The 12,882-nt window shown below is 40.8% G+C and overlaps 1 protein-coding gene across 5 annotated transcripts in view; it reads right to left on the minus strand.

The window, feature by feature from the left end:
• The window catches only part of zbtb46 (zinc finger and BTB domain containing 46), a 91,250-nt gene that overhangs the window by 17,423 nt on the left and 60,945 nt on the right, over positions 1 to 12,882 (minus strand). For all 5 annotated transcript variants that reach the window (XM_059980640.1, XM_059980641.1, XM_059980638.1 and 2 more), the window contains exon 4: positions 10,705 to 10,959. In XM_059980640.1, coding sequence (XP_059836623.1) covers positions 10,705 to 10,959 — 255 coding nt within the window. The remainder of the gene's footprint in view (positions 1 to 10,704; positions 10,960 to 12,882) is intronic.

Here is a 12,882-nt window from a genome sequence, read left to right on the forward strand (position 1 = left end):
TTCATTGTAATAAATCATAGAAAGTTAACCTACTAGGTGTACAATACTCACCAACGGTGGCAGGTGTGTTCGCTCCAGGAGATGAGTGGTTGTTAGGGTGTCGGGCAGCTTACATGGATAAGGTGGATGGTGTGGTCATCAGGATCATATCAAGCACAGCAAGGGGTGAAGGAAGACTCATAACTCTTAGAACTGCCGGCAGCAAGAGATGACAAGTTTGACGAATGTGGTGAGAGTTGTTTGCTTGGCGGCATTTCGTTTTTCAGCATAAATCTGCTTGTAGGAAAGAAGGGTTGACAGCAGGGAACAACTGAAATGCTGACTCCATTCTAAACTTGGGTCCATGTCCATCGCCATTTGTGCCAAATGTTCTGACTTCCACCATTCCCATTGGTAAATTCCACACCATTGGTAAATTCCTGGGATTCTTAAAATCGTCAGTTCCTTGCAGCATCTGAGATAGTTCACCATTAAAAAAAAGATGTGCCTTGAATGTGGATCACACCTTGGTCGAGTGGTTGAATCAGTGATGATGTGTTAGGCAGCAGGACACGCACTGTTCTGTTAGGATGAATGCTGTCCAAATGCTTAGGATGAGCTGGCGCATTGTCAAGCAACAAAAGGACTTTAAAGGCAAGATTCTGTTCTCAGCAGTAGCGTCCCAAAGCTGTGCTACCTTCACCTGATACCGTGTTGTTTATAATTTCCAACTTTTAGGTAAAACCAACAAAAGTTTAAGAGCACAAGATCGCACATCCACACCTTGCCAAAACCAATGCGAGACAGGCGGGAGTGAGACTGAAGCATGCACACCCGACTTGTATTGGCAGGAAAGCAGTGTTTCTCATCCCAACAATGAGACTGTGAGGTGTGCGCACGTGACTTGTATTGGCAGGAAAGTAGTGCTCCTTGCAAAACTGGGAGCTTTGGATGCATATAAGGAGAAATAGGTCGCCAGAAATAGGTTCCTCGCATAACTGTGAATCCGCATAGTCTGAAGACACATTTAACGAGGATATGGTATATATAAGTTCCTTGCATTAAATTTAAATTTAAAAACTGTAAAACTTAGATTAGTAAGGATTTCAACACAATTTACTCAACAGACTCATTAAAGGACATTTAAGCCCAATGACTACCAAGAGAGGTGGTACTGGGGAAAAAGGGGATAGTGGCAGAGTGTAGCATTCCCCTAACAGGCATCTCATTGTGGATACTGTTGGGGTGCAGTTGGTGGGTGGGGGGGGGGGGGGGGGGCGGGTGCATTCAGGAGAGCCAGCTGGATCTGTAGAACAATGAATGGCTCTGATACACAGTGGAAGGCGGAGATAAGAACAGTTGTAATAGAAGACTTAATAGTTAGATGAAAAAAACGTGAGATTCTGCTGCCACAAATGAGACTCTAAGATGGTGATACCAGGGTCAAGGATTTGCCAAGTTACAGAAAATTCTCAAACCAAAGAGGGAACAACCACAGATTACAGTGCACATTAGTACCAGTGATGTAGGGGATGTGGTCCTGCAGAGTGAATATAGGGAGTTAGGCAGAGGTTGAAATGCAAGACTTCAAGGACTATTAATGGAAATGGGCAAAACCTTAAATTAATATTTGTCTGTATTTACTCTGGATAAGGTCATGGAATATAAAGAATTCAGGGAATAGTAATGTCCTGAAACATAGTGTTGAAGGTCTTGAGGCACATAAAATCCCCAAGGCCTGATCAAGTGTATCCTCAGATATTATGGGAAGCTAAAGACGGAATCATAGGGGCCTTGGCATACATATTTGCACTATCTTTAGACGTGGGTGAGGTACAAGACAGAAAGGTGCTAATGTTGTACACTGAAGGGTTGTAAGGAAAGGCCAGTAAACTACTGGCTGGTAAGCCTAACATTACTGATTAGAAAGTTAGTGGAAAAGCCACAGTGTATTGTGCTGCAAAGATTTTATTTCCTGCGTTCTTTTATAAAGCATCACCATGAATGTGTGCATGGGAAATTGTGTTTCACAAATGAGATGGAGTTATTTTTTTTTGGAAGAGTTGATCAAGAGGATTGAGGACAGGGCTGCAGATATTATCTACATGCACTTTACCAGTACCTTTGACAAGCTCCTGCATGATGGGCTGGCCAAAAACAAAATAGAATGGACTTGGGTAGACCCAGAGGGTGATAGAGGTCTGTGACCAGTGGTGTGCCACAGGGATCAGTTCAATGTTGTTTCTCATCTAGATTAATGGTTTGGATGGGAGTGCAGGTGCCATGGCTGATATGTTTGTGGATAACGTCAAATTTGGTGCAACAGTGAAGGCTATCTAAATTTGTAACAGGATCCAAGTCAACTGGAAAAATGGGTCAAGAAAAGGCAGATGGAATTTAACTAAAAAGTATAAAGTACTGCATTTTGAGAAGTTACATCAAGGCTAGACTAGCATGGTAAATGACAGAATTCTGGAAAGACCGAGGGGTACAAGTTTACTCCCTGAAAATGGTGACACAGGTGGACAGGATGTTGTAGATGACATCTGGTAGCCTTGGCTTCTCTAGTCACGGCAGTAACTACAGAAGTTGAAACAGTACATAACACCTGTACAAGATGTTGTTACAGCAACACCAAGAATATGGTGGTCCCCTATCTATTTCATAAAGACAAAAAGGGTGCAGAAAAGATTCACAAGGATGCTATGTGGACTGGAGAAACTGTGCTATAAAGAGAGACTGGATAGGCTGGGCTTTTATTCCTAGATCACAGGAGCTTGAGGGATGACCTTATAGAGGTGCAAAACACCATGAAAAGCATAGTGTTCACCATGAAAAGATGAATGGTCTATCTTTTCCCCAGGGTGGAGGAGTCTAGCACTGGAGTGTATTGATGTAAGTTGAGAAGAGAAATGATGGGCAACCTTTTCTAACAGAGATGCTAGTAGATATGTGCAAAAAGGTGTGAGAGGAAGTGGTAGAGGTGGGCTCAATTACGATTTTAAAAGAAGTTTCGACATTTAAAGGGCATCTGTATAGGAAAGGTTAAGAGGGATATGGGCCAAATGTAAGCAAATGGGGGTGATTCAGATTGGTACCTTTTCTCTACTAGGATGGCCTAACTTACTTTGCATTCTCTGCAAATCTACATTCCACAACTTTTACATTCTTTTCTAACTGCCCTTGTTAATCTAACAACCTGGTTACTTCATCAAGAAACAATCCTAGTGCCAACACTGCCCCACAGGCTTTGACTGAAATATGAGCAGTAATCTGCAGAAGCAGTTTATTGGGTGAAGCAGCGCCAGTGAGAGGAAAGGGACTGTCAATGTTTTAGGTTGAAATCCTGCATCAGGACTCTAGAAGACTGCTGACAGCTCCAAATTCCAGCATCTGCAGTGTTGTGTATCTAACATTAGTTTGAAAAGTTACCTGCTTATCTTTCCATAGTCTCTGATCTGTTGATGCTTTTGAAATTTCTGGTTTTAACTTAAGCAGCAAAAATAATCCCCAGTAACAAAGGTTGTTTTTATCCTTATCTAACCATTCCACTTTATCCTTTGCTTATATCGAGAAAAGCCTGACTCCATTTACCATCCTGACTACATTTGTTCAATTTCTTCAAGAAAGCAAAGCAGTAGATGGTTCCATATTAAGGAAAAATATAGTTGTGAAAATTTGGACATTTCACAAAGTGGGGAAGATTCTGCCATCACTGTAAACAAAGTATAAACGGTGAATCAAATATGTCCGTACTAGTCAACGTTCAAACTACAGAGGTTCATACTAAAGTAGCATGCAAAAAAAGAGTAACATATTTGAAATGGTGGAGGGACACAGCAGGTCAGGATTTCAGACTGAGGCCCTTCATCAGGACAATATGATTTGCCAAGTTCCTCCAGCATTTTATACGTTACTCTGGATTTCAAGCTTGCAGAATCTCGAGCTTATGTTAAAAAAAAGCTCTCATTTAAAATGCCAAAAATGATTCATGTTGATATTTATCTCCTCTTAGTAAAAAAGGTCATTTAATACCATTTAAAATGGTTAGTAACCAGTCACTGCTTCTTAATTTGGAAATTTAAATTTAAATCAGTAACACTCCATCTTCCCTTCCACTCAGTTTAGTCCCCTGAAATACAAATCTATCTGCTCAATCAATGTTTTACTGATTTCCATATTAAAAACTGATAATTGGGCATACATAACAAGTCAACTGAATCCTAATATCTTTGGCACCTGCATAGAGACAACTTAAAGAAACAACATAATGATTAACTTTAAAGTATATTAGATCAGCTGTTTCAAACAATTGAAGACACTTGCATTGTGAAGAATGCCCTTTTCCTTTTAAAGATAATTGCTGACTTAAGCACTGGCACACCCATATATATATATATATATACATACACACACACACACACACACACACACACACACACACACACACACACACACACACACACACACACACACACACACACACGATTCTGTGGCTAGGCATAGCTCAAATACAATCTATAAATTAGTTGATGACACAACCATTGTTGGTAGAATATCAGGTGGTGACAAGAGAAAGAGGGCATACAGGAGTGAGAAATGCCAACTTAGTGGAGTGGTGCTGCAGCAACAACCTGGCATTCAACGTCAGTAAGACGAAAGAACTGATTGTGGGCTTCAGGAAGGGTAAGTTGAAGGAACACTTACCAATCCTCATGGAGGAATCAGAAGTGGAGAGAGTGAGCAGTTTCAAGTTCCTGGGTGTCAAGATCTCTTAGGTCCTAACCGGGTCCCAACATATCAATGCAGTTATAAACAGGGGAAGACAGTGACTATACTTCATTATACTTTGATTGAAACATATAAGATTATTAAGGGACTGGACACACTGGAGGCAGGAAGCATGTTCCCACTGATGGGTGAGTCCAGAACTAGAGGCCACAGTTTAAGAATAAGGGGTAGGCCATTTAGAACAGAGATGCGGAAAAACTTTTTCACCCAGAGAGTGATGGATATGTGGAATGCTCTGCCCCAGAAGGCAGTGGAGGCCAAGTCTCTGGATGCATTCAAGAGAGAGTTAGATAGAGCTCTTATAGATAGTGGGGTCAAGGGATATGGGGAAAGGGCAGGAACGGGGTACTGATTGTGTATGATCAGCCACGATCACAGTGAGTGGCGGTGCTGGCTAGAAGGGCCAAATGGCCTACTCCTGCAACTACTGTCTATTGTCTTTTAGGAGGTTAAAGAAATTTAGCATGTCAACAAATAAACTCAAGAACTTCTATAGTTGTTCCATGGAGGCCACATCATTGTCTAGTATGGAGGGGCTGCTGCAAAGGACTGAAAGAAGCTGCAGAAGGTTGTAAATCTAATCTAGTCATCTTGGGTACTAGCCTACAAAGCACCCATGACATCTTTAGGGAGCATTGTCCCAGAAAGTCAGCGTCCATTATTAAGGACCTCCAGCACCCAGGGCATGCCCTTTTCTCACTGTTATGGTAGCAGGTACAGAAAGCCTGAAGGCACACACTCAGTGATTCAGGAACAGCTTCTTCCCCTCTGCCATCAGATTCCTAAATGGACATTTAATCTTTGGTCACTACCTCACTTTTTTTAAAACATACAGAATTTCTGTTTTTACACTTTATTTAATCTATTCAATATATGTAATTGATTTACCTGTTTATTATCATTATCTTATTTTATTATTTTTTTCTCTCTGCTAGATTATGTATTGCATTGAACTGCTGCTGCTCAGTTAACAAATTTCACGTCACATGCCGATGATAATAAACCTGATTCTTTTATATTGCACAAACTTTCAAGTGAATTGACTTTCAGCACAAGCATATTTCTGCTTTAATCACTTTGTCCATTTTCATTCAGACAGAACAACTTAACAGCAATTTTTAAAATGAAAGGCACAAGGCTAATGGCAGTTAAAAATAGAGTTGCTGACTTCAGGAAAACACTCAAATGTTCTTAGTGATATACAGGTTTAAAAGGTGAGCCATGTTTACCAATCTCAGATCAGTAGTTCCAGTTTGGTTGAAATATATGTAACAGAGCATAACTAATGTCTTGGTCCGATTCAAATTCACAAACTAGAATTTCCTCTGCAGGCACACTACAGACACAAATAAATACCACACATACAAACAACATAGAGCTCCTGTGGGTACTATTTAAATGTAACATATTGAAAAATCATTATAGCAACATTAAGTAAATAATAGTTTCATGACACGAAATTATCACTTCATATACAAAATTGCCTTCTCCAAGATATCTCACCATTCACCTTCAAAATAGGTCAAGCAACAATTCTAAATTTCAAACACCACTTTTGTCCTGACATGGCATTACAATTACAATCTGAATGCATCACGCTGAGGCACAATTTCTGTTAGTCATGTTGCTCCTCCATCTGTTGCAGTTTACTTTCCTCAATCTCAAAGAAATACCAGTTTCCACAACAGTCCATTTAAATCAACAGCAACTGCCATTTTTGATTCCACATCTCATCTTTATAGAAGATATACCTGAGCACCACAATATGCAGAATAAACCACTGAAAGAACATCCTTGACGTTTCAGTTTAAAATTTATCCAACTTAAAAGTAATAGTACAAACTGAGACTTTAAATTTGAAAAAAGTCATATAGTTAGGAGCAGGGTAACGTAAGACCCAAAAGTAGCAAATTAAACAATGAGGCATCAATTATTTTCTGGAAATAAAATAGATTAAACTCTTTTCTTGTTCCAATTGATTAAGCTTCTTCTTTGTTTCAACCCCAGCTGCCAGCCATTGAAGAAAATGCGCTGGTGTCCTTCTATATCAGCTGCTTTCTGTGTTGTGAGGAGCAAAATCTGTTTCTTGAAAAATAAAATATCTTCTACTTAATGATTTCTCATTTTAACTTCAGTATCTTGATGGTTACTATAAAAACGAGTTCTGGATTTTGTACACTGAGTTCCATGTCAGTCAGATTAAATCCAGTTTCTTACTGCTATCTTGAAGTCCTTATACAAAGGATCAACGGTTTCCTTGCAAAGGGAATTCACTGGAGAACAATACAGCCTGAGTGGGGAAGTGACAGCAACACAGAATACATGGGATGAAAAACAAATAAATCCAGAACACCCCTATCCTAAATCATCTTTCAATGAAAATTTAACCTCCTAGATATTGTGTTGTCATCATCAGTACCTTTCCTCAGTATGAAAAAGCTTTCAATACTGATAACCAGCTTTCATTTTGTGGGTTCAGACAGCTTACAAAAACTAGGATAAAGTGGAGGAAACTCCATTTTATCTGTTTATCACTGCCAATAGAAAAGACAAACATACATTTGAACTGATAAGATAAGCATGCACTAGCTGAAATACAATGCTTGCACTATATTATAACTTTGATTCTATGATTTAAAAATCAGCTTAGATTCCATTGTAATGCCGTCCCATGATCAAGACTGACAAAAAGGCTGATAGCATTCTGAACACTAAGAATGCTGCTGTGCCCCACAGAAATTAATTGACATTCAATGACAAGCTATTTCAATCTGAACCTTTCTTCTGGGAAATTCAGTAGTTTGGCATTGTTAATTACCCCTCATGCATTGTACCTTAACCCTCTGCACCAACTGGTGCAGTAACTAGTGTTACGTCCGTAGCCCCCTCCTTTGTGAGAATCACAAGATCACTGTTGGGTTGGGTCAAGGGGCCCAGAAAATGGGAAAAGAGACCTGCAGGCTGGCTCGTTTCCCCGGCGATGTAAAGCTACGGGACCTGGCCATTGTCTCTTGGAGACCAATTTGTGGATTGAGCTACTATACTACATGAACGTCCTCAGGCAAAGTGGGCTGGTTGAGGGAGAGTGCACACCCCCAACCTGACTGACATCTACGACCCTGCGAGTCAGGATAAAAAAGGATCTGTAGGAACAGTCCCTCAGACGCACCAGAAGAAACGTTAAGCGACCACGTAATAGCAGGAAGTCATCTGAAGGAGGCCACGTGCGTTCGATTCCGTGGCTGGAATTGGTGGCTGGAACCACGGAAAACCACTTGTCGCTAACAACAGGGGAATCCACTCCCCTGACTCAACGGATTGGCATCATAAAAGAGCCGGGCAAGTTTAAACCGCATCGCTTTTAAACCCAACAACGCTGCAGCTTGAACGAACTGATAGTGACTGTTATCTTTCCATCGGACAATACATTAGCCCCTAGACAACAATAGAGCTATTTCTTATTAGTTATTATTATACCCACGCTTTAGATTTAGTATTGACGACGTATATTATCTGTATGTTTGCATTAATCTTATTTTTGAGCCCTTTATCAATAAATACTTTTAAAAATAGTACCATCAGACTTCAACGGACCTCTCTATCTTTGCTGGTAAGTGATCCAGTTATGGGATTTCGTAACACTAGCCAACTTTTTATTGCAACCTTGCATTGGAATGGAGTAGTATTCCAAATCGTTTGAATATCAAAGGTTCACTTTATCAACAAAGTATGCATGCAGAACACAACTCTGAAATTCATCAAGTAGCCACAAAACAAGAAAAGCCATAGATGTCATTGAAAAAGACATTAACCCAACACCTGCACAAAAAGAAACAAAAACTTGCAAACTCCATACCCCCAACGCCATCCCTCACACTAAAACTAACAGATCGCCCACGTGCAAAATGGAAGCTAGAACGTCAAGCACCAAAACACCAACTATGCAAAAAAACTAAAATATCGCCCACATGGGAAAAACACAGCAACAATAACATAAAACTCCCAACCCACTCTCCCACACACGAAAAACCAACAGATTGTCCACAGTGAAAAACACTAACAAGAACATCAAACCCCAACCCCCAACATACAAATCGGCAACAGGAAAGAAAGCTGAAAGAGACCAATATGAACTACGGTCCACACCAATAACCACAAAAATCTTAGAATTTCGGTAACATTCTGTCACCATCGAGGAGAACGACAGCTCAAACATAGACCTTCTGTAGAGATACAGTGGCACTGTTTCCATAGAGAGCAGCAACTTGGCAACATAGAGAGCAACAAAGCCTTCCACAGAGAGCGACCACTCGACACCGCCTTCCGCGGAGAGCGACCACTCGACGCCCCTTCCACGGAGAGCGACCACTCGACGCCGCTTCCGCAGAGCAACCACTCAACACTGCTTCCATAGAGAGTGACCACTAAACAGAGTGGCTCGCCTTTCCTCTGCATTTGCCTCAACGATCCAATCTTCCTTGACGCTTCAGTCAGCAAGAAATAGAGTTGATCATGGCAGCTTGTGCTCATACTCTCTCCTGGAATTTTCTCAGGGACAGCAATGCTAGATCACTCAATCAAGCTTCAAACTAAGTCACAGGCTCCAATAATTAAGATAAGAATAAGTAGAAGGAGAAAAAGTTAAATAATTGACAATCTAAAAGATGTCACCGAGGAATCCTCATTCGCTGATGCCACTGTGACCTTGTAAACAAAAGTCCATTGGCTTTAACATACTTTCCCTGCCTGATTTTCAACTAAACCAGCCAAAAGATTATTCATTCAGACCAGCCTGACTTGAATCTGTTCACAAATGTTTCTGGAGCAGACTCCATTCATTCATTCTTTCCTTTCTTCCCCATGTACATCGATTAGATGGACTCAGTTTCATATCTAATCGGAAAGACAGAATTTCCAATAGCATGGAACTCTTTCTGAAGTCAGTTTGTTTTACTCAGTTGTGAATCCACTTAACTAATACTGACATAAAATTGTCTCACTATTTCTTTCCACTATCTCTTCAGTCATACACCAACGCTATCCAAGACTGCAAGAATCTCTCAATGAAACTGGGCATTCAAAATTCATCTCACTTCAGTACACTGTTAAGCAGTGACCCTCCCAAAGCAGTATCAATTTCATTGATCTCCACTTCCTGAAGTTTATCCTCCAAGATTTAAGCCTTTGACCTAATTATTGACCATGCACCAACAGCTTCACATGACGAATGGATGCTGGCTCTTGAATCAGCAAGGCTCCTTTGCCACATTTTAAGCATAAATAAATCTATTATGTATCAGGACCATAAGTACCAAAATTCGACTTTCTAGTGACAACGTACTAAAACGTTAGACCAACTTTGCTTTCAATAATAAGGGAAAAAAAAATTCGTACAATTGAGTTGTCAACTAAACCCTTTCATCTCCACTCAATCCATAAATTCCACCAGATATGACAACTGCTCACAACCAGATTTCTCTGCAGGCTGATGAAAAACTTTCATTCATTTATCTACCTAGGAGAGATAAACAGCTCACAACTACCATTTAAGTTATGACAGGACACTACTTGACAGGGGGGCCAAGAGGGGTGCAGGAGGGGCTGAGAGGGGTGGTTGTGGGCGAGGTGTAAAGGAGGGGAAGAGGGTCAAGGGGAGGTGTCAACAGATGGAGAGCCATCTCATGGGATGGAGTATGTATGGTGCCAGAAGCACCTTATCAATTCAACACATATAGGGAATAAGATTTCTAATTTGTTTAAGACAGTGATGGTATAAAAAGCTGAAATAGCAACTAAGGAAAATTTTCCCATTGAAGACAAAGCAAATGTTCATGGATGACAAAGAGGTTTTTAAAATCACGTTCCTTTAAATTTGATGCAACAGATTTTATGCAATTTACCACATGCTGCATACATTTTATTAAAATGCTTTACCTTTAGGCAAGTACTCGAAAATAATAGGATTATCTTCTCCTGGTTGGTCTGACTTGACAGACAAGAAGTTATGCTTGCTCAGAAGTGCAGCTCTCAGGTTAGCCACTGTAGATGCCTGCTGTTCTTCTTTCACAGACGCAACAAACTGAGAAAGATAATTTGATTCTACACCAGCCAGCGGTTCCTCTGGATTCTGACAAAAATCAGATCTGTCTCCCCTACTATCGGAACTACTTGGTTCAGTGACATCCACACCTAAAGGAAAACAAGGTTGCAATCAGTGCATTTAGGAGTAACGCAAATGAATCTTAATATGAGTTTATCAATGAGAATATAAAGGATCATACAAGTGGAGTAATGTTCTTAGTGCTTGCTGCACCACTGCAGCAACTTCAAAGAATAGCAATGTAAATGAAAGTGATTATTAATTTCCAAGTGCAGCAATCAAATTACACACTACTGAAAATCAAAGACTATAGATGCTGCAATTGTGAAAAAACACAAAGGTTAGGGAGCTTGTTTGAAAAGGAAAAAACAGCTTAAATATCAGGTTGAACACCCTTCCTCCACAAAAAAGAAAAGTTTAACTGTAAATTTTTATGAAAGATGGAGAGGGAGGGATACGAGCTGAAGTTATCCACATGATAGGTTAATGAGTGATTTTTAAAAAATGAACATTGCAAGAAGCGAGTAGTTGAAACATGAGAACAAATTTATACAAAACCCATTAAATGCAGTAGCATAGGATATTCTGTATTTCAGTTTTCATGTACCCTTTTTCTGTGGTCGTGCTCTCCATCTGTCCACATCTCACAACTGCTAAATAGAATTTGGCTGTGTGTGTTCTAACTGCTCTCATTAAGCCATCAACCAGATGACTTCATCAATAGTTTAACCGCACATCAACCCTGACCTCGCCCATCACAGATATTCCCTTGGTCCCATCCAAACCTCCTCCACCCTCTCTGCAATTTAAAAATGATTCATTTCCTCTCCCTCACAGTTCAATCAAAGAGTCTTCAACCCGAAACATTAACTGTTTCTTTCTATGGATTACAACATAACTCACTGAACATTTTCAGCAATTTTTTTAATTATATTTTTGTGCCACACATAACCTCTCAAAGTCCAACAATACATTCCCATCACGAGAGGTGGAAACAGGCCAGGCTGGCCAACAGGGCTATGGTGAAGCTGTATAGGCCAATCCCCTGTACAGCAGTTACAATGGATTTCAGAAACATTTATGAGCTCCAACTGTACTTTAGACAAGAGAAAATCTGCAGATACTGGACATCCGAGGTAACACAAACAAAATGCTGGAGGAACACAGCAGGTCAGGCAGCAAACAAGAGAACATTTGTAAATGCTGGAAATCCAGGCAACCCACATAAAATGCTGGAGGAACTCAGCAGCCCAGAAGAAAAAAAAGCAGAGGAGTAGATTTGAAAGGGGGAGGGGAAGAGAGAGAGAAACGCCAGGTGATAGGTGAAACTTGTAAGGGGAGGGATGAAGCAAATACTTGGAAGTTGAATGTTAAAAAAGACAGAAGGCCATGAAAGAAAGGGGGAGGAGCACCAGAGGGAGGCAATGGGCAGGCAAGGAGACAACATGAGAGAGGGACAAAGGCATGGGAAATGGTGAGGGGGGGGGGGGGGGGGTCATTACTGGAAGTTTGAAACATTGATGTTCATGCCATCAGGTTGGAAGCTACCCAAACAGAATATAAGGTGGTGTTCCTCCAACCTAAGTGTGGCCTTGTCCCAAAAGTGGAGAAGGCCATGGATCCACATACCAGAATGGGAATGGGAAGTGGAATTAAAATGGGTGGCCACTGGGAGATCCCACTTGTTTTAGAGAACAGAGCGTAGATGTTCAGCGAAGTAGTCGCCCAATCTATGTCAGGTCTCACCAATATACAAAAGGCCACAATGGGATTATCGAACACAGTATATGACCCCAACAGACTCACAAGTGTCACCTCATCTGGAAGGACTGTTTGGGGCTGAGAATGGTAGTGAGGGAGGAGGTGGAGGGGCAGGTGAAACACTTGATCCAGTTGCAAGGATAAGTGCCAGGAGGGAGATCAGTGGAGAGGGATGAATGGATAAGGGAGTCGCATAGGGAGTGATCCCTGCAGAAAGCAGCAAGTGTGGGGGGGGGTTGCATGTTTTGTGT

This window comes from Hypanus sabinus, chromosome 9, assembly GCF_030144855.1.
Source record: "Hypanus sabinus isolate sHypSab1 chromosome 9, sHypSab1.hap1, whole genome shotgun sequence".
Lineage (NCBI taxonomy): Eukaryota > Metazoa > Chordata > Chondrichthyes > Myliobatiformes > Dasyatidae > Hypanus > Hypanus sabinus.